Raw genomic sequence first — 21,487 nt, forward strand, 5'->3', positions numbered from 1 at the left:
AATCTACCCTTTCAGAGAGAAGAGTCTTTGTTCTACAAAAAGATATTTTTATAGATCCAAACAGCTTGCAAAGGAACCCTCCAGTATGCCCCGAGTAAACACATCCACTAGGAATCAAGGCTGGCACATTTAATTTTTTTTTTTAAAGTCCTATAATTTATTACTGAACAGCCTGGTTATACAATACTTTTTGATTAAATCAGTCAATCAATCAATAAGACATAAAATAAAGGCAACTGTCCTGCGGGATAAAGGAAGTGCCCAGGGATATATGAGGGGGGGGGAATTACAAGTGTGATCTGTTTCTACGAGATGTTTGTAAACATTCAACATATCACTGACATTTGATTTCCATTCATGGGTATTTTAGTTCATCTCATTTAGTTCATTTTATAATCTACTGAACTTTCATACTCTATGTATCAAATTAAGTTGACTGTTATAATCCAGTATAATCCCGCAGTCTATAAACTACTCTTTTTTAGTATATTAGTCAAATTTAAAATATATGTATTTATAGTTGTATTACTCCTGGGCTTTTGCACTAAAAATCAGATTCTATGACTGCCTCTTGCTGGGGGTAGGAAACCTGCAGCCCTCTAGATCAGTATTTCTCAACTTTAGCAACTTTAAGATGTCTGGACTTCAACTCCCAGAAAGCTGGCTGGGGAATTCTGGGAGCTGAAGTCCAGATATCTTAAAAGTTGCTAAGGTTGAGAAACACTGGTCTAGATGTTGTTGAACTTCAGCTTCCAGCAATTGCAGGCAAGATGGCACATAGAGGCGAATATGTGTAGCTCAGGGTTCAACTGTGGAGTCCTTGGGGTTCTCTGAGCTTGGTTCTGTAGCTACCCGTTACCTGGCCGGGTAATGGAACGTTTGCAAGAAAAGAACCAAGCTCAGAGAACCCCCAAGGACTCCAAGATGGCACATGGTGAACAACGCTGAGAGTTAGCAGCTTTTCCTCCGGACGACGACGAACGACTCCCTTTAACATGAAGTTATAAGCAAACATCCTTAGACTGACAGCAGAAATCAGAGGCTATTTTCCGTTCACTCGACTTTTCAGGTTAACCTACCACGAAGCGGAGAAGGATTGATACATGTGCAGACTGAGCGGCTGACCCTGGGGGAGGAAAAAAACGCGTGTCGCAAGCAGGGGAAGAGAAGCAACGTCCTCGGCAGGGGAGAGCATTACTTACAAACGAGGAGGAAGGACTGCGGTTCACATGTCCCGCAACTCAGCTACCAGGATGGGCGCTGCCATCTTAATTTGCGCTCCTCCCCTCGTGAGCAAAAGGCCGGCTCGCGCAGGCGCAGAGCCATCCCGGTGGAGAGGCGTAAATCGGGAGAAGCCGCTTGATAGAAGAGTGAGAAATCCGCGCATTTTGAAAAAGGGGCTGGGGCTCGATTCGGCTGGAGCCTGAGGAGTTCTAGGGGAAGAGGTGGGTTGAAATGTTTAGCTTGCTCGCCCTCCCCCTTTCCCTCTCTTTCTTGTTCCGGGGACAAATGAGATCCTTCCTAAATGGTCTTTGTAGATAGATCAAGCTGTTTCCCTACTTTGCTACGCTTCTGTTCCCCGGAATTACTATTGTACGTTCCTCCTTGCCAAGTTTCTAGAACTGTAAGGCGCTTTTTGGGTGCGGAGCTGCCTGATGTTTTAAGTGGATTTGTAATCCTGCAATCACCATCTAGATGGTTCTTTTCGTTATTGGATCGGTTATATGGTGATGGTAGTATCTCAGTGGGATTACGGTCTTATCATTTATTCTGTGATTATATTTTTGCATTTTCTCTGCAGGGTGACTGGATACAAATGAATAACGCTCGCGATCTCTCTTTTTCTTTCCGCCTTTATATCCCCTGAAAATGCGGCATTGCATGCTGGGATAAATCCATTTCAATCATGGGCTGTTGATTTCTGTTTCAACGTTGGAAGAGAAGTTCAGTGGGAGGGGGAAGCAAAAAAAAAAAATTCAGACTCGGAAATGTGCACTTTCCTGGCAAGACGTAGTTTTATGTGTTGTTAGCAGTTAAATATGGCAAAACCATGTTGCCATTTTTTAAAAAATAACAGTGTTATGCAGAGCAGGATGCCATACAAGTTATAAGTTTCTATCCTCCCCTCCCCTCCCCCTTTTCCCCCCTTTTTGGCATTGAGTGTACTGGTTATATAAATAGCAAAGCAAATTCCTCAGTTGAAAGAAAGTGATTTCTGAAAACGGATTTTAAATGTTCTTATCTATCTGGTCAATGTATTTATTGAAAATACTTACGTCTTTAAAAGCAAAAACACTCCCAAGATGGCCTGTTCAGGAAAACCTCCTCCAATAAAAGTATTGCAAGAATAAAACAGCAATGCTGATAAAATTCACAAATGCCAATAATCAAAATATACAGCCCAGACAGTGCTAACATGAAGAATAGGCAACTATCTAACCTAGACAAACACAGAATTAAATTGTTTTGAGTCAAAATGCAGGTTTTAAGCATCAGGCCTAAACAGATTTCCCAGTCTTTTTATGCATATATCCACTTCTTGTTACTTCAAGTTTTCTTCAAATAGTATAATCTAGCACTGGGGAATTCTGGGAGTTGAAGTCCACACATCTTAAAGTTGCCCAGGTTGAGAAACACTGATCTAGAGCAAGATCTTTCAAACTGTGGGCTACAGAAGAGTTCCACAAGAACTTGATGGGGCTCTGTGAGAGGGAAAAATCATTAGAATGTAGAATTTTCTATCACTAGAGCTTTGCCTCTTGATAGGGATTCTGGAATTTTTTTAACAGGTTCCATGGCATGAAAAAGTTTGAAAATCCCTGATTTAGAGCACAGTAAAGATGGAGAGTACTTTTTCTGAGTTTTTCCTCCATGCCCTTAAATAATTGGGAGCTAGAAATCATTGTGGATTACCAGTAGATCTGTGTCTATCTTCTGCCTGCCTTTTTGAACTTTCTGACATGGTTTGCACTTTCTGCTAAATCTTAATGTGGAAGGAAGAGGCAGGGCCTGAAGCTTGCTTGTCAGTGAGTAAGGTAATATGGCAAAAAGAGAAAATTATTTTTGACACCCATTTGCTCATTCAGTAAGTCAAGCTTCTTCAAATTGGTGCCCTCCTGCTAGATTGATTTACAACTGCTGTCATTCATATTGGCTTCACGGTGATGGAAGTTGTAGTCCAGTGTACTTTGAGGGTGCCAGGTTGGGGAAGTGACAACTGCTAATAACTTAAATGGGCCAATTTTCTTGTACATGGAGAAAAATGGAAGTTGGTTTTACACACTCTTGACTTCCATTATCTTCTTTCTGTTTCTGGTTTAGAGTTTCTAAAATGCCCCGTCAAGGCCGTAAAACTACAAAATCCACTTCTACTCTCCCACTACGCACACCAGCCAAGGACTCTTCATGTCAACCGCTTAGTGCAACTTTCTCAGTGGACTACAATACTCTGAAGAGGGCCCAGCTGCAACTCCAGTGTAAGAAGCTGGGCCTTCGTGCCACAGGAAAGGTGAGAGGAAGTTTATTTATTTATTTATTTGTTGGATTTCTCCCCCGCCCATCTCCCCCACAATGGGGGACTCTGGGCGATTTACAAAAAACATTAAAACTATAAATATATATAAAATACATAATACATCTAGAATTAAGAACAAAACTAAAAAAGGAAAATCCAAGAAGTTGTCCCAGGTTTCTGTCCTATTTTCACACCATTGTTGATTATTGGATGGGAATCTGGAATTTCACAATTGCAAACTCTCATGTGATTATCATTTCATTGAAAGAGAATGAAGGAAATCTATTTTCTTTTGTTTCTGATTATTCAAAAGGAATTACAACCATTCCTTTATTTTGCATTATGGTATTCTATGTCAGTTTTTCCCAACTCAGTGTCCTTCAGATATGTTGGAACATGACTATTGCCTTATTTATTGCAATTTGCCTTATTTATTGTATACCTCCTTGTGCTCAGTATATAAATCTAGTCACTGTGGCTTGTAAAGCATTATGGCTTAGTTTGTTTGAACCAGGCCATTAGGGCTTGTTTAACACAATATGCTTGGAAGTAATGTGGGAATCCATCTGTCTTCTAAGTTTAACAGATGAGTTGGCTTCCCTCATGCCTGCAGAGCCCCATCAGCCCTCACATTGTGGATTGCCCATAGATTCTTCCCTCCCCTTCTGACTCTACTAGCAGAGGTGGCCCTGACAGAAGCTCATGTTCCCTCTGGCATCACTCTCAGGATCATTGAAGCTACTGAGCTACCACATCAGTATAATCATCCCCTGGGAGGACTAATCCCCTGAGATTAATTCTTACAATTTTTACAATTCTGCCCATTGCTGCAATTGTGGATTTTTCTTCTTCTTCTTCTCAGAATACTGAACTTGTAGAAAGGCTAAAAGCTCATCATGGAGAATCTTCACTGAAAATGGCTTGCAATAAAGAAGAAACAAACAAGTCAGAAGAGAGTTCTCACAATTTTGGGGTTAGTAGTTCTGGATTTAGGTTGATGGGATTTCAGGAGTGGATATTACTAGAAAGAAGAAATGATTAGAAAGGAAGTTGATAGAGACACTGATTCTATTGAGAAGGACAGCACCTGGCAACTCTAAGTGAGGAAAAAAATCAGTATTTTAGTAATGGAGGCAGACTTCTAGCTGTAGGTTTGGAAAAACATTGTCACTTAGAATTGGTGGCATTTCCTTACATGGATTAGTCATCTGCCTTAGCATAAGGAAGCTTCACGTACTGCTTTTCGAGATATCCAAAATAGGCCTTTCCATGAATACATATTGATACATTTGCCATGACTGCTTCTGAATATAAAAGTTTCATTTCGCTCTCTTACTAATAATAGCAGAAATTGGGACTGTGCAATAAAAAAGGAGCCTGTTGCCTTGGTGTCCAGTTTTTGAACATTGCAGATGTATATACTTACCCCCTTTAGGAAGATGTGCTAAATGAACCCTTGCCTTCAATTTAGCAGGACTCTACTTTAGACTATTCCTGATTCTTGTTTTGTGTGGTGACAAATGTAAATGTGGGTTGCTTTCGGAATTAAGGAAGTCCTACCAAAAGTGAAAGGAAAATACCTAGGTAAATGGGGCTGTCAAAATCCTTTTCTTTCTGTGATCCAAAATGGCATATAGTAGTCTGTTTCCATTATTGGCATAGTAGACAGAAAGGTGGAGACTTTATAACCAGCAACAGGATAGAGGATGGATAAGACAAAGGACAACATTTACATACATTGTAAGCCACCCAGAGTCTTTGGAAGTGGGCAGCTATAATACATTTAATAAATTATGATTATGATTAAGGGAAAGCATTGGGAGTGAGCAAAGGAAAGAACCACACTCTTCCCCAACTTAGTGCTGTTCAGATGCTTTGAGACTACAAATTCACAGTCAAATTCTGGGCCTTGCAATCTCAATATATTTGGCGGGAGGGCAGATTTGGAAAGTCTATTCTACAATATTGCTAATTTTGAAACCCACTTGCCCCTTTCAGACTCCTGTGATGGCCCCTCCTCTAGATCTGGCCAAGGATATAAAAACAGAAACCTCTGAAGAGAAAACAGGTGATCAGATCTTGGAGGGGAAAGAGTGGGGGAGGAGCCAGGGCGGAAATGAAAGCTCAGAAATAATGGATTGGCTGAAAAAATTTGGGACTGTGCTGAAAAAGAGTCGACTCTACAGAACAGAATTAAGGAATACTAATAAAACCAGATCTTGAGTCAGCCTTATTTTCCTTTTAGATATGGTCCGTGGTTGGTGCGTGGTCCATGGAATGGTGTTGTACCGTCCAGCATCCAGCTGGGTTCCTCTATTGCTCCGCGGAGGCTTGGTGTGTGTCCAGGATGGAGAAAATCTGGTCCCTTTTCACCTTCCTCCATTGAATATTTCTGTCCCTGAGGGATTGTTGGACAACTATGTCTGCAAGGACTGTGTGCTCAGGTAAACCTGCCTACTCTCCTTGTAGGTCCTCAAGAATGGAAAGTGTGCTGCTGATGGTGCTGTTCTCAGCATCCTTTCTTATTGTCTATGGGTGCAGCTGCAGCTATTGGGACTTCTAGTTTAGTGCCCTGCTCTTTAGTGCCTTCCTGATTTATTGTCACAGGAACCAAGAGAAACCAAAGAAATGTACCTTGTGCCAACAAATCCAAGGGAAAGGTAGTACAGCTTATTTATCCCAGAATTTTTTCAAGAACCTTTCCCCTTTGGTGAAAAGCACCTCTTCTTCTTCACTTCTTGCAGCTGGTGGTTCTAAAGAAAAAAGAAGGTGAGTTACATGTTTATGGAACTGCCAATCTCCAGAGTATTTGTATGGGGATTATAATGATAAATACAGTAAGCCTTGAATTAATGGGGGAAGTGCCTATTAAATATGAATTTATGTATTTGCATAAATTATTCCATTTCCATAATTATATAATATGTATTTTATGTCATCTACATATTTATTCAAATACATACATTACATCACTTTTTGGAAACAAGAGTTTGACTATTGTTTGGAGGTAAGTCCAAATTAAAATGTAGTTTATTATAGAGATTGGATCATTCAGTTATTTCTGAATCAGGAGTGTAGTTTTTAAAAAATATTTTTAGTGGGAAATTGAAATACATATAAGACATTGTTGGGCTCATGTTTTCCTTGTTTAATAATTAAAATAAGGATTTACCATTTACCAAAACAAGAATACCATACTTACATTTTCCTAACTATTCTTTACCTCTTTCCTACTCAATGGAACTTATACAGTGGTACCTCGGGTCACAAATTTAATTCGTTCTGCGACTCTGGTCGCGACCCGAATTGGTTACGACCCAAATCAAATTTTCCCATAAGGTTCAATGTAAATATGGTTAATCCGTTCTGAACTATATGTATTTTTTTTAAAAACCACAAAAATATGAAACAAAATACAGTACAGTGCAGTACAAAGAGAGAGCATGCTAACCTTGCTCAAGGCGACTTCTGGCGTGGAGGACAGGAATGCGGGTGGGGAGGGGATTATTGCTTGGAGGGAGAGTCCCCCTCCCTACAGGAAGCCACGACCACGTGTCACAGCAGGGAAAATGGCCGCGGATCCTGTTCGTCACCCAATGCGGAGTTCGCAGATGGAAGCAAAATTTTGCGAAAGGTGCTGTTCATGACCCGAATTGGTCGTGAACAGAAGCGTTCGTGACCCGAGGTACCACTGTATATGGATAAAAGCAGTTAGGATTGCAATCTCCAAGTTTGGAACTGGCATAAGTATCTTATCTTTGTACAAGCAAAATTGGAAATATCCTCAGTGCTAAAGAGAGAAAAGCACTGAGGTTGTTAGATCAGTGTTGGGCAATTACTAGCCTTCTAGGTATTGTTGATACGTAACTTTCAGCAAGGAGAGATGGCCTATTTCACATTTAAAAAAACAAAAACATATTAGGAAGTCAGTAACAACTCCAGTTGACACTGAAAGTTTGTTACTTACTACTCACTCCTTCCTCTAACCCCCTCCCCAACAACAACAGCATAATCTTTGCAGAGCTGGTGTATCCTACATGTTTTCAACCATAACTCTGTCTTCTGAAATGTGGGTAGAATAATGCTGCATGTTGTAAATATTGAAAAAGTTATCCTATCAATGTATGGAGATAACTACCCCTATGTTACACCATCTATTCTGTTACAATGAAAAAGTTATATTTTTGTTTGTTTGTCATTACAGTTTTATACTTCCAAACACTGAAGTCTCATAGTAATTTCCAGTGAAATCATAAAAACACGACTAATGAAATATATTAAACTAACAAATATTAAAGCCATCAACATTTAAAAACCTGTTCAACAAAACATTTTTTACCCTTCTGAAATGCCAACAAGGAAATCAGGTCCTTCAGTTTAATTACAAGTATAGAGAAGGCTCAGTCTCAGGTCATGAAGAAATGATCATTTGGTTCACCTATAGTTTAGGTGACCTGCTCCAGAGGACTTTATTGAACAGGGAGGTTGAAGATAATAAAGAAAATGATATCAGATGACCCTGATCTAAACTAAGTTGAGCTTAGATTAGCATTTTTTCTCCTGAAATAAATTTGCATACATAGGCACTGGAACATGTTTACATACAGGTAGTCCTCAATTAATGACCACTTGTTCAGCGACCGTTTGAAGTTATGGTAGTGCTGAACGAGGAGACTTACAACTGATCCTCATAGGTACAGCCATCGCAGCGTCCCCAAGGTCACATGATCACAATTTGAGCACTTGGCAACTAGCTTGCAATTATAACAGTCGCAGCATCTCGCAGTCATGTGATTTCTATTTGCAACCTTCACTGCCAGCTTCCAACGAGCAACAGGGAAGCTGGTAGGAGGTCGCAAATGGCGGTCACATGACATGCTTTATGACCACATCACTTAGCAACAGAGTTGCCGGTCCCAATTACCATCATTAAGCAAGGATTACTTATATCGAGATTGCTTTTAGGACATGATGGTATAGATGTATATGTTATCCAGGAGAGCACAGGGTATATAAGATTAGCATGTTCCAGATCCTCTCAGTGAATGTTTCTCCTGTCATAAGACTATTAAGGTTGTTCTTCTCCCCACTTAAAAGAAAGGAACAATAAGTCAGATTCTTGTTTTTATATACAAAAATAGTAAATAGAAAGGTCTTATTATACAATAGCTTGGAGGAATTACATTCCATCACTTAGCTAATATTTATTCTTCCACATCATCCTGTATCTGCAGAACTGTAGAGATTAAAAAACTATACCAGCCCCAAGAGGACCAGGCCTACGCCCAGCGGGTGAGTGTCAAGCGATGGCAGAGATTATTATGTCCTCAGTAGCAGCAAGGTGGTTCCACTGCTTGTATAGCTGCTTAGGTGAATTCACTACATCAGAATGTGTTGGTTTTAAAAGTGGTTGAAACAAATTCATGAAGAATATTAGTATTGGTTCACTAGGAAGATAATTGGGAATGTGTCCTTTCATTGTCTTTGTGGGCTTCCCATAGATACCTTGTTCATTATTGGGAGGCACAGAATGGAGGATATGATAGGACTTTGGTCCAATATTGCAAGGCTCTTGTGGGTTTCTCTTGTATTCCCAAACTTGACTGTGTCTCCTATGAGAAGATGTGTCTCAGATCAGCTATCCCTTTGCCAAACGTTTTCACTATTCTAACCAGTGATCCAGTCTGATTGATTTGCAGGTAGGAAAGGAAGAATTTCTGTGTAAGACATGGAGATAACTCATTTCCCAAAGCTACTTGGATGGCCTGATAATTGCATTGAGATGATCTTAAGAATTTATATTTAAATATTAGCCGCTTAGAACTGATGAAGCCATTTTTCCTCATGCAGGTGGATGGGATCCTTTCCCAAATGGCCAGGGGAGAACTTGGTATGGATCGAGCTTTGCGTCCTCTCCAGCCCCTGGTTGTCCATTCTCCAGCTCCATATGGAAGATGAGATGTTTGAAAATAAATTGTTCTCATAAGCAGAGAAGCAGAAGATCCAGGAAGTTCATGTGTTTAAGTACTTGTACATATATCTATGGGTGTTCATTAGGTTTTTATTCGCTCTATTGTAATAAAGATTGCTTGTAAACATTGGGATTATTCTCACCACCATATCTGAAAAGGAGGGGGCTTTACATTCTGTCCGTTTCCATACACATCAAGCTGTTCTCAGTCCACCATAGTGTTATAGGAAACATGTAAATATTCCATTGAAATTCAATAGCTCAATCAGTTTTGAAAAACATAAAGTAATAGTTCCATTCTATTCTGCATTTGACAGATCTCATCTTTAGTCTTGTATCCATTCTGGACACCACCCTTTAGGAAGAATTCAGACAATGAGAATGGTGAACAGCCTGGATATTGTATCTTTAGATGGGATAAGAAAACCAAGGATGTTTAGTCTTGAAAAGACTGAGGACAGCATATGATAGCATTTTTCAAGTACCTGGAAAGTGGGGAGAACAGTCAAACAGAAAAAGACTGTGACCAATTCTGTCTTGTCCCATTATGCAGGATACCGAATAATTAAATTCCTTAAATTACAGGAAGGTATGTTCCGTTTGAATGTTATGAAAAACTTCTTAACAGAGATGTTTAATACTGGAACAAATTCTTAAAGGTGGTGTAGACTCCCCTTCATTGAATGTCTTCAAACAGAAGCTGTGAAGAATCCTGCATTAAGCAGGGGTTGGACTCAGTGACCTAAATGCCATCTTTTGAAAGCCACTCTAGTTTTGTTTTCTAGTCCCAAATGAAGGAACAGCTTTCCACTATCCTGATAGCAAAAGCTGAATATATAGACTATTGTTTATTTTAAAAGTGCCCATGCTGCTTTTAAAAATAGAGTTTTCCCAAGGCTGTGTATAAACATTTTAAAATCACAGTGTGTGATCCATTCATAGACTTGGTGTGAACGAATTCTGAACTTTTGTATTTAGGCTGATTGCACTGAACTCATCTCCTTCCACACACACTTCTACTTTATTTGAGCTTCCTTCATTTCAGCATTATAGTTTGGAGAAGGGGACAGACCCATGCAGTTACTAGTATTGTTAAAGGAAACAAGTGAAAAATCCTTACTGATCTTCTACGGATTACCCAGAGGTCTTTTGTCCATCTACCTTTGAAATTATAACTTCTTATTTTACTGTCTCAAACCCTGGCAAACTATTTATCAAGCCAGGTTTTATTACTCCAGGTTTCTATAGCCTGATCTCATCCAGATGTGTCAGACAGCTCCCAGAAACCCCATTGTAGCCAGATCTTAAGGAATTCCAGTTACCATCTCTTTATTTTGATAGGCTATGGCTGTAGGTCACTTGAAATTAGATGTACATTAAGAGATGGAAAGAGATTAGGAGATATGTCTCTGAGCTTTGGCAAGAAGGGTATGCTGTACTACTGAGGTGTGAGTTTTTCCTAACTGAATATTTTATCACACAAATCATCAACTATTGTTTTCTTTCCTCTGTTTATTCCACTGGAGCTGGTCTTTGCTGCTAGCTTTGTTTCATCCTTTCAGAAATAGATAGGAGCGCAAGTGCAATTTTGTGAAAGGGTAGAATTTGCTGACAATACTGAATTCCATACTCAAGAAAGCTCTGCTTTTTATTTCACTCCCTGGCCCCTGAGTCTGTAAACATATTTTTGGAAGTATATATACCTTGGCCAATGGCTAATAAATACATGAAAGGAAGGCTAGATTTCTTTCCCAAATATTTGACCTTTAAAATGGGAGAGCTGTCGTAGGTTCACTGAGACTGCAGTAGTAGATGTAAGCAATATTTTTCTGTCTTCTACTTATGTGGGGGAGCGAGATGTCTTAAATTCAGGGATGCCTTTTGAAACACATATAATTGCAAACCGCTAAGTAGATGTTGAGTATGTGTTTAAGGGATTTCTAAATTGCCCAACAACCACATTGAGGTGGTGTGTGTAAATCCATTAAACAAAATGATACGAAGCAATAAAAGCAGCAGAATGATCCCAATAAATACCAACAGCAGTAATAAATACAGCAGATAAAATAACAATAAAGCCACAAAAGCTTAGTATTGGAATAGTTGCCCCCAAGCTGCCCGGGCAGTCTGCAGGGCCTTGAATGAGGTACACCAAGCTCTCCCTTTTTAATGGAGAGCCATTCCATGCAGAAGATAGCAACGGCTCTCCATTTCATCTTTTGTAGAGCACTTCAATCTTTCTGTGTGGAAAACCATGATGATTTCTCACCTTGTTTTCTACAGAAAATTGGGATGAGGTCAGGGAGCAGACATTTTGTTGATAGGGTAAGGATTCCTTCCCTTAAACCCTGTTCCTGATATCTAGCTCTTCACGACAGTTGGCAGGGGCTGTATCTGCCATTTAGATTAGATTGAGTTCCCCATTTTAGTCTTATATGATTGATTGATTAATTATTTTGTTACTAGCAAAGTATAAGTTTTTAACCATTCACTGCTCTTGCAAATAATTATTTTCTAAATGTATGAATGATCATAAAATGTAGTTCTTGCTGTTTCCATTATTGTATAGTTATAGTAGTTCACTATCGGCTGTGAATATCCTTTAATGCAATGAGAATGAACGCAGATTCTGGTCTCCGAGAACTTATGCCATTCATTCATTTTTCCTGAATGAGGCCCGAAAGTCTGGCCTCTCTCATAGAGAGTTCCTCAGCTTTGCCTTAATCATTTCCAGAGGCAAAGGGTGGACATCCATAATATAACTGTAGAAGAAAATGTCAAGATAGTTCCAATCTCTAAAATTATCACTAAATGGCCACAGTGATATTCTGAGTTCCTGGGGATCTGAAAGGCAGACCTGAGAACAGATCTTGACACAAATATAGGAGTGGGTCACTGGAAAATGCTACACAGGGAAGTGAGGGAGGAAAAAGAAAATCTTTAAGAACATGACAAACTTCTTTTAAGCTTTGATCTTTGGCTTTCAAATCTGCAGTAGCAAGTATGCAGATCAAAATGCCAGCTGACCTCCTGAGGAATCTCTTCCAGTGACTGGGCCTGTGGAGAGGAATATGCAAGATATGAGGATTGCTGGTAGAAATTTTCACTGTCTTTTTCCTAATACTGGTGCCAGCAGTCTGATTTGTGTCATGGCTGCCTTTTTTTTTTTTTTTTTTTGGTGAAGAAACAAAACAACGTATACTCTCTTTAGCCTTTTCTTTCTATGCAGGAAGCTTAAGAAGCTAATCCTTCTTCTGAGCCAATCCTTACGATATGATATTCCTCTTACAAAGAATACCAAAACCTATCTTACTCCAACACTTTGTTTCTCAGAGTGGCTAACCAGATGCCTCTGGACAGCTCACAAGCAGGAGATGCAGGCACACTGCCCACCCAGGACATAGTATTGAGGCTTCAAAACCTAATAGCCCTTGTTAGACCTGTCCCCCGTGAAGGTATCTAATTTTCCTTTTTAAAACCATCCAGGTTAATGGCCATCACCACATTTTGCAGGAATCCACTGTGACTTTTAAGTTCTTTTTCCTGGATAGTGATAGATAGCTCAGAGCTCAGAGCCCATCAGTGTATTTGTGAAATTACAGCAGGGGCACCAGGAAGAGGTTGCCCCAGTGTGTGTCACTTTACACTTAACTTATTTCCATTCCACTGTATTTGCCACTTGATTGATGATTCACTTTTTCTGTCAGAGTTGTGCTCTTTTTTATTCCCACTAGGGTAGGCTTTCTACTTCCTGAAGGAAGATTTCTTCGCTTTTACAGTGCCCCAAACTCTTAGCAAAGCCATGGTTGACCCTTTCTTGAGCAAAGCCTCAATTATTGTGGATTTAAATAATCTCCATTTACCCTCTTGACTTTTCTCTGTCTCCTTTTCTTTTTCTTCTTTCCCTTTATCATCAAGCCATCTGGGACTATGTTGTATTATGATGGCAATTTCCCACTTGCTTGTTTGCTGAATGTAGTAGTATTGTACTAAAGGTTTCCTATTGATTCCACAACACTTCCATCTTGCATCAGATCATGGATACCACTTAGAATTAAATCTGGGGTTGCCCATTCCCCCCCCACCTCCAGCCAATTCCAAGGCCATTCAAAAGTACAGTCATTTACAGTGTCTAGAAATTTGTTTTCACAACCAGGTAATATAATTCCCCCATCTTGATCTAGAGACATCTAAGACTGGCAAAGAAACACATGCATACTGTGTTCTTTCTCAAGTGTCCCCTTTTTGTCTCCTGATTATAATATCCATCTCTTAATCTATTTCTAATGTGGCCATATCCCTTATGATATTTTCTGAAACATCTACTCCCTTCCTAACTAGATGTTGCCCAACACTGGTCAGCTATCTCTGGAAGAAAAAGAACAATCTTTCTTTCTTTGAGCAGCAATACGAAGATTTTTAATAAGTATATACACACTAAAGCATTCTGGTCATCTTGAACGCTGGCAACTGTTATGCAATAGCATTTGTGAGTGGACTGTAGTCCACAGCAGGTATATAGGAAGTCATCCCTTGGCATCCATTTCATTATCTGCCCACCTGACCTTTAAGTTCTTTAAATAATTTTAACTAATTAAATGGAAAGTCTGCATGCTGCAAGGCAAAAAGCATTCTCCAGCATCACCCTTATTTTCAAGAATGCTTTTAGACCTCATCAGTGTTCCTAGGAAATAGAAACAGTGGGTGGTTGCAAACACTAGTATTACCTTGCATTTGTTTAATAAAAGACACAAAAATCATGTATGAGTGACTTTCCATTCTTCTACATTATCACCAAGTGCTTCTACAGGTAATTGGAAGACCATCCACAATCCTCTTCAAACCAATCTCAGTACTCTAACCACAAGAAGTAAACCACAAGAAGTAAAAATTCTGCTGTGCTATGAACTGTCTCACATCCTGCACTTCACACCCTGTTCCATACATAAAATAAATTACTTGCACACACAAGAGTTCTTTATATCTGTCTCAGTTCTCTACAAGTTCATCTTGTTTCATGGCAATGGATAATTTCTGCTATCGCTGATACAAACAAAAAATCAAGAACTCAGTTTCTAACCTTTATAAGGGAAAAGTTGCTTCATTGCTATAAACCATAATGATGTGTTTCTATCCAGCCATATGTCCTGGGCTGGTGGTGCACTCAGAACCCGGCTCTAAACAATAACTCTCAGCTACTGTTGATGGAAAACATCTTCCTATACACCATGTTGCTGTTATGCCATGTTGTAGAAAGAAGGAATTACAGCAGCCTTGTCAGAAAGAAAAAAAATTAACAAGGGACAATCCTCATTTGTTTAATCCTCTCACTTTTTGTGGCCTGTCAAATCAGAAAGCCAGTATGATACAATGGTTAAGGTACTGAAGGTAGGACTGTGAAGTCCCAAGTGTAAGTCTACCTTCATCTATGGAGAAGTCAGTGAGTGACTTTGGGCCAGTCACTAATTCTCCGTCTGATCTGTCCCACAGGGTTGTGTTGGAAAAATTGGAGGAGGGAGTGTGATATATGCCATCTTGAGCTCTTGGTGGATGGCACCTTCCACAACTGGGTTTTAGAGGTGTTTCCTTGCCACTTCTATATGATATAAAAGGACTACTGGTACTTCCATTTCTGATGCCCAGGCAGTGAGTGGAGTTCCTTATGTAGCTAAAATGGCACCACCCATGCACAAAATCATATATAATGGAATTCACAAAAATAACATATTAAAGGCAAGACACTGAAGAAACTCAACTTAGGCCCATCTAAAATTGTAGAAGATCCAAAAACTTGGAAATCCAAAAGAAGGGTCCTACCCGACCCTTCAGCAAAAAAAATTAGAAGCCTGTATCTTCTCACATGCAGAAACTCACTGTCATTTTGGGTTGGCGTATCATTACAGCAGCCAGTATGATGGAGCAGTGCTGTAGTCCATTAAATCAGTGGCAGTCATTTATTAAAGAATGGTTCTGTTGACTGAGTGACTAAAAGCGAATTTAAAAACCATGTAAGAAGGAAACAGTGAAACCCAAGAGGCTGTTTCCTGAAATTAGGGAAAAGATGAAGAATTCAGGAGAATTCCACAACAGTCCAAGAGTGACTGAACTAGCTCAGAGAACAACTTTGGTTGGTGCATTTGCTTTTCACATCTTGTCAGGAAAAAAGAGGAAACCAGAGGAAAAAAATTAGCAGGGAGGTGGTGAAGCTAAGAGATCTAAATTAGTTGCATTGAAATGGAAGAAAGAAGTAAAAGCAAAATGAAGCAGCTATGTAAGATGTAGAAGACAACATATTCCTGCCAGCAACATAGGATTCTGATGCTTTATCAAGATATAAATATTTATAAATGCACACACCACACACCCACCTTTATTTAATTTAAGAGAGAGAAATACCTCTGTTTAGAGTTTGTACGTTCAAGCTAATTTGAAGGAGAAAGGGGGAATATGTGATGAGACACAATTAATTGTTCTGTCAGACTACAAATAAAAGATGAACTGCCACTTTCTTGCATGGGAAGCAACTAAAAGGCTTAGCAAGAGAAGGGGTAAGAGAAAAGAGAGGCAACTGATGTGGGATCAAGGGGGGTTAAAGGAAATAACCAATAAAATTGAAAAAAAAAGGACATAGTAACTTCTTGTGACAAACTAAATATTCATTCTTAAAAAAGCACAGAGGAAGAGTGTTGCTAATGTACTGCCTTAAGAAAAGCAGCTTTTCATATGAGGTATGATTTGTTCATGCAGCATTACTGTTAAAAGTAAAAGCTTCCTTGAGTGGAGCTTATCTCCTGGGACTACATGGATACGTCTGGGTAGTTTTCTTGGTATAAATATATAGAAATGGTTTATCTTTGCCATATTCCAAGATGTTTTTCAAGTTTTAATCGTTCATGATTAACTGGTTTTCTGAGTAAATGAGAACTTAATTATCCAAGTCTCTGTTGTTATGCTGCAAAAATAATAGAGGTGACAAGGTCAATATTAGCTCCAACCCCCAGGCAAGAACTCTAAAATTATTATTTTGAAGATGTGGCAGCAAGGTTTCAAGAATGTTATCTGTCCTCAAAGTGAACTTGGAATAAATTAAGCTTCTTCTGTCCAAATAGACCCTGATTTTGTCACATTCTCCCTTTTCCTGGCTTGTTAAACTGCCAACTCTATATCATTCTGCTTGTTCTCTGTCAGTGATCTTCTCATTCCACCCACCATAACTTTGTTTGGGTTCTTTTTTTCCCTGCCGCTTACTTCTATATGTTATAAAATTACTATCATTCTTTCTGTTTCTAATGCCAGGCTGTGAATGGAGTTTCTTATATAGCTAAAGGACAAGTGGGAAATATTATTGGACTGGAGAAGTTTAAATCTAACAAATAAATAATAAAACACGTTTTGTAACTTTAACCATAGGTTTTGATGTTATATTTGGCTTTTCTGTCCCATTGATCAACATGCAATATAATCTGGGATAGATGACAACAACCTCCACTTAGGAAGGACTGTAATGCAACGGTACGTTGCTTGTTGTAAGTTTTCCAAGGACCAAAACATCTTCTAACCAAATTATCCATAGGATCAAGCATCTTCCCAACATAGCAGCAACTGACTTGCATTTCCATTAACAGAAGGCCTTTGCCTGTTTGCTTTTTATGACTGTATGAACACAGGACATTTTTAAAGCTCCCAAAAGCTAGCCCACATTTGCTGGAACTAATGATACTTGGATGTACTGAGAGCACATTATCTTATCCAAATGGTCCATCTGTCTAGGAGGATTTGTTGAGTACTGCTTGTACTGCTTGATGACTGGCCCACGTGGCTGATTGTATAATTGTACTAATAGCGCATATCTATATTTCATGATGAATGTAAGGATTTCCCCAGGAAAGATACTAGCCTCTTCTGGGGATGTTTTCAGTAATCACTAGAACAGCCAGTCTGAAAAAAGAGTACTATAGTTTATAATGTTCAGTATAATGTAATCCTGAAACAGAATTAGGAACTGGCAAAGCATTTGATAATCTAGCCAAGGTATCCCTTTCAAAAAACCTATCTCTAGTCATTAAAGATATGGTGATTAAAACTGAAATAGTGGAGCTAATTCTTGGGAAATTTGAGAAGTTGGAAGCTGAATAAGAGATTCTGGGAGCAAAGCAATGCAGCCCTAAGCAATTATATAAAGACTGGATTTTCATACAGGCAGTAAACAGAATTAAACGCATTTGTGAAGTACACTGTGATGCCGCTGGTTTTCATTTAGTTTGAGCCTTAAATCAGCCCTATAAGGTAGATTAGTATTACCCCAGTATTGTGCTTATAATGTGAAATAAGGAATTGAGAATTAGCATTATCAAATAAACCCATGTCAAAAGTCAACCTCAACCTCCCCCTACTCCCCCATTGCCAATGTGGTTTCTTACAGTGTAATCCTAAGCAAGCTTATTCAGAAATAACATCGATTTCAGTCACATTCATAGACAGTGATGCTTTAGAGCAGTGTTTCTCAACCTTGGCAACTTGAAGATGTGTGGACTTCAATTCCCAGAATTCCCCAGCCAGCCATGGGAGTTGAGGTCCACACATCTTCAAGCTGCCAAGGTTGAGAAACACTGCTTTGGAGGGTCAGGACAGGTTAGTATTTGGATGGCAGATCTTCAAGAAATACTAGGGTTGTGGGCTAGTTTGGGACGGAAACATCCCAGAATAAAATAATGGCAAACCCTCTGATGTACTGTTGCCAAGGAAACTACATAGATGGACCCACAACATTACCAGAAGTTGAGTTTGACTCAAGGGGGATTTTATCTAGGATTTGCACTTTCAGTGATTGTGTTCTACAGGTTTTGCAACTCCAGGATGTTGGAGATAATCTATTACAGATCTTTTTTTTTTCTCCTACAGTAAGTTATGGAACACAATTGTTTAAATACTTTCAAATAGAAATAAATGTGATATTGATCCTATTGTTGGTAACCTGAATATGAGGGGAACTTACTGATAGTAAAACTCTACTAAAAAGAGGGGCGTAGAATTTTCCTGTTGAAAATGTATGGAGTTATAGATCTACTGCAGTAATGTTTCATGTTTTGTGCATTGACCACTGGCTGTGTTATGGCTATAGCGGAAAACTAGTCAGTAATACCAAATAATTCTCTGGATTCCAGATTACTTGGCAGGAAGTACAACAGACAGAAACTTCTCCAACTTAGTTTACTCCTAACTCAGCCGTGCACCGAATTCTTAACTTAATCATTTATTCTGAAAGTCCAACAACTCTATTTTGTTTGAAAGTATAGTATATTTTCTACAGAACTGCTTTTACTACAAAAGCCAACAGATAAAATGGACCTGCCTGTGTTGCGCTGCTGTTTCATGAAGAACGGTACACTCTGAACAGATGCTGTGGTTCTTGCTTAATTGCCGGTTTTTGGAAAATCCATTCCTGTCTGCCCTTTTAATCTGTAGCTGCAAGGCAGTGCGGTAACACTATTGAATTTGTGTTTGGTTCAGTTATTTTTCTGTTAGGTTGAATGTAGGAGAAACTAAGTTGTGGTGCGAATTTCACTTACCACTTTCCACCTACACTGCACATGGCATATAATAAAATTAAGAAAATAATGTAAACTTTTTAGAAGCAGAACTGACATGATAAATAAGTATCTTATTTTATCTCAGATAAATGTATCTCAGATAAAATACAGGAGCCAGGGGATGGAGTATTGCTTGGCCTTCAGACCTAGAAAAATTAAATGGGGTAGGGCTTTCTGTTTTGTTAAGCTATGGCATGGCACAGACTGCTACTCAGTATTAAGGCAAGCATAGGGATGCCATTAAAAGCACTCGTCCCATGAGTTATGACTCTCCTAAGGCACATTTCAGGTTACTTTGTTGAACATCATGACATCAGACATGCTGGCTGGGGATGATGGAGGAGCATGCCAGGTTGGAAAAATTGCCCCCGATTTCTGATAGAAAAGGAGAAATATGGAATTCCACACTCAACCCATGAAGATTCTCTTCTCTCCAGAAAATTCTACCTTGCTCTACAAATCTTCCATGGCTATTTTTATTATTGTGTTAGTTTTATATCCTGCTTTTCCTCCGGGAGGTCTAGTTGGCATACATAGCATTCCCTCATACATTTTTTTCCCCCATCACAACAACCAGTGTTACCTGCAGATGTGAGGTCAAAATTGGCAAGATAATTGATGGAACAGCATGATGCGAGCTCTGCCTCTTTTGAACATGCATGTAATGAATGTCCAAAAGGTGTGGGGTTTGTATCATGATGCTCTGTCTGCCAGCTTGCTGATTTTGATCCTCTCACAGACAGCAACCCTTGGAACAAGTTGGGCTAGAGATGTGACTGGCTCAAAGTCACCCTGTAAGCTTCAGGAGCTGTGAGTGAAGATGAATCTCAGCCTTTTTTGGTCCTAATCCAACATTGTACCTAGCCAATCTTAGCTTAAAAAAATCTAAGTAAGGCTGCACCTGGTTATCCTATGGATGGGAGACCACTAGGTAAATCCAGGGCTGTATGCTAGACTGGAAAGAAAAAAAAATTCCTTGGGGAAGGCAGAGGCAAACCATTTCCATATTATATCAAGAAAAGAGTATGAATGGCTCCCTATATTACTAAGAGTTGAAGGAAGACCTTCATTTTAACCACTATAATTCACCAACTCTTATGCAGCTTTCAACAGTAGCATATTGAGTAAAGATAGCCTGCAGTGGAAAAGAAAAATTCTATTTCATCCTAGCAAAAGCTCCAAAGAAGTGTTTCCATTTTTAAAACTCAGGCAAGACATTCTCAGAATATAGAGGTGAGCTTTGCAAGCATTGCTGCAGTCCTGGATGGATGTTTTCCATCTTTGATTAACGGTTGTGAAATTTCTGATATTGCCTAATACCGAGAATCATAGAAGGAGCTAGCATAGAAGATTCATGCTGGTGTTTATCATAGCATTTGTGACATGGTGAAGCCATCCATGCAAGCGCTTTTGCTTTTCAGCTGGCTTGTCACAGAGCCCTGTGCTGTTTAGGAGTGAGAGGATGTGACTGGCCCAAAGTCACCCAACTGGCTTCCATGCCTAAGGGAGGACTAGAACCTAATCTCCCTGATCATAGATTCATGGTGATTTGAACCTTCCTATTTAAAATAAACAGAAAGGAAATGTGTGTGTGCACATTCATGTCTGTGTGCATAGATACAACTCTTATATTTTTTGATACTGAACAGGAAAGCAACTTGCTATACTTTGAAATGCTAATTCATTGGTCATTTCAGTGTTCCGATTTCTCATGCCCTGCTACTGTTGATCCTTTCAACAAGCCTCATTGTCGAGGATAACTTTTGATAATATTGTATTATCGGTCACTAAGCTAAAAAGTCTCCTTCCCCTTCAGCTCTGGAAAAAGAAGAAAACAGTTGTTCTTCTTTTTGTCTGACACCCTATCTATGATTTTCCAAATTAGTTTTTATTTCTTTTAATTTGATAAGCTCCCCAAAACAATTATAAAAATGCCCCTCAACCATCCAGCAGAGGAGATGAGAATCCTTGCTCTCTCTATCCTTTTCCCTGAATTCAAAAGAAGCTAAGCCATTTTCCATTACATCAAGCAAGCTTAGTGCTGCCCAGAAAGGTAATTCTCTCTTATCTCTGTTCCTTTCTCCCTCCTAAACAAGAAGTCCTCTTCCCTTTCTCACTAATGAAGCAAGCTCTTTTTCTTTATACTATATTCCCAAGTTTGGAATATAATTTGGCTGCCCCTCTTACTTATGTGTGCATATTGTATTTATATATGCTACATTTTTAAGTGACGTTTGTAAGTCTCTAGCTGTAGTATTTCTTTGCCATAGCAAGAAGCTGTAATGTTACATCTTTATTTCTACTTTTATTTTTTCTGCTTTTCCCTTGAAATCTCTTGCTTCTCCGCCTTTCTTTGAACTCACTTTATCTTTCTCTCACTGAACTGAATGTATTAAATATTGTGAACAGCTG

At 39.1% G+C, this 21,487-nt stretch overlaps 2 protein-coding genes across 3 annotated transcripts in view; one reads left to right on the forward strand and one right to left on the reverse strand.

Moving 5' to 3' along the window:
• The window catches only part of LARS2 (leucyl-tRNA synthetase 2, mitochondrial), a 67,605-nt gene extending 66,267 nt beyond the window's left edge, over window positions 1-1,338 (reverse strand). The window contains exon 1 of one of the 2 annotated variants that reach the window (XM_007424994.4): window positions 1,203-1,338. The gene's annotated coding sequence lies outside the window, so the exon portion shown is untranslated. Of the gene's footprint in view, window positions 1-1,079 lie in introns of both variants that reach the window. The other variant, XM_025164634.2, reaches the window with a different exon arrangement.
• LOC103048376 (uncharacterized) lies at window positions 1,313-11,923 on the forward strand. The gene is made up of 8 exons (XM_007424996.4): window positions 1,313-1,445; window positions 3,322-3,508; window positions 4,377-4,487; window positions 5,513-5,582; window positions 5,760-5,958; window positions 6,122-6,283; window positions 8,749-8,806; window positions 9,365-11,923. The coding sequence occupies exons 2-8, from the start codon at window positions 3,332-3,334 to the stop codon at window positions 9,470-9,472; spliced, it is 885 nt and encodes a 294-aa protein (XP_007425058.1). The 5' UTR covers window positions 1,313-1,445; window positions 3,322-3,331; the 3' UTR covers window positions 9,473-11,923.
• The last annotated feature ends 9,564 nt before the right edge of the window (window positions 11,924-21,487 follow it).

This window comes from Python bivittatus, unplaced genomic scaffold, assembly GCF_059951505.1.
Source record: "Python bivittatus isolate LINGU-HERP-01145 unplaced genomic scaffold, Pbiv_v1 ctg000610_np1212, whole genome shotgun sequence".
Taxonomy (NCBI): Eukaryota; Metazoa; Chordata; class Lepidosauria; order Squamata; family Pythonidae; genus Python; species Python bivittatus.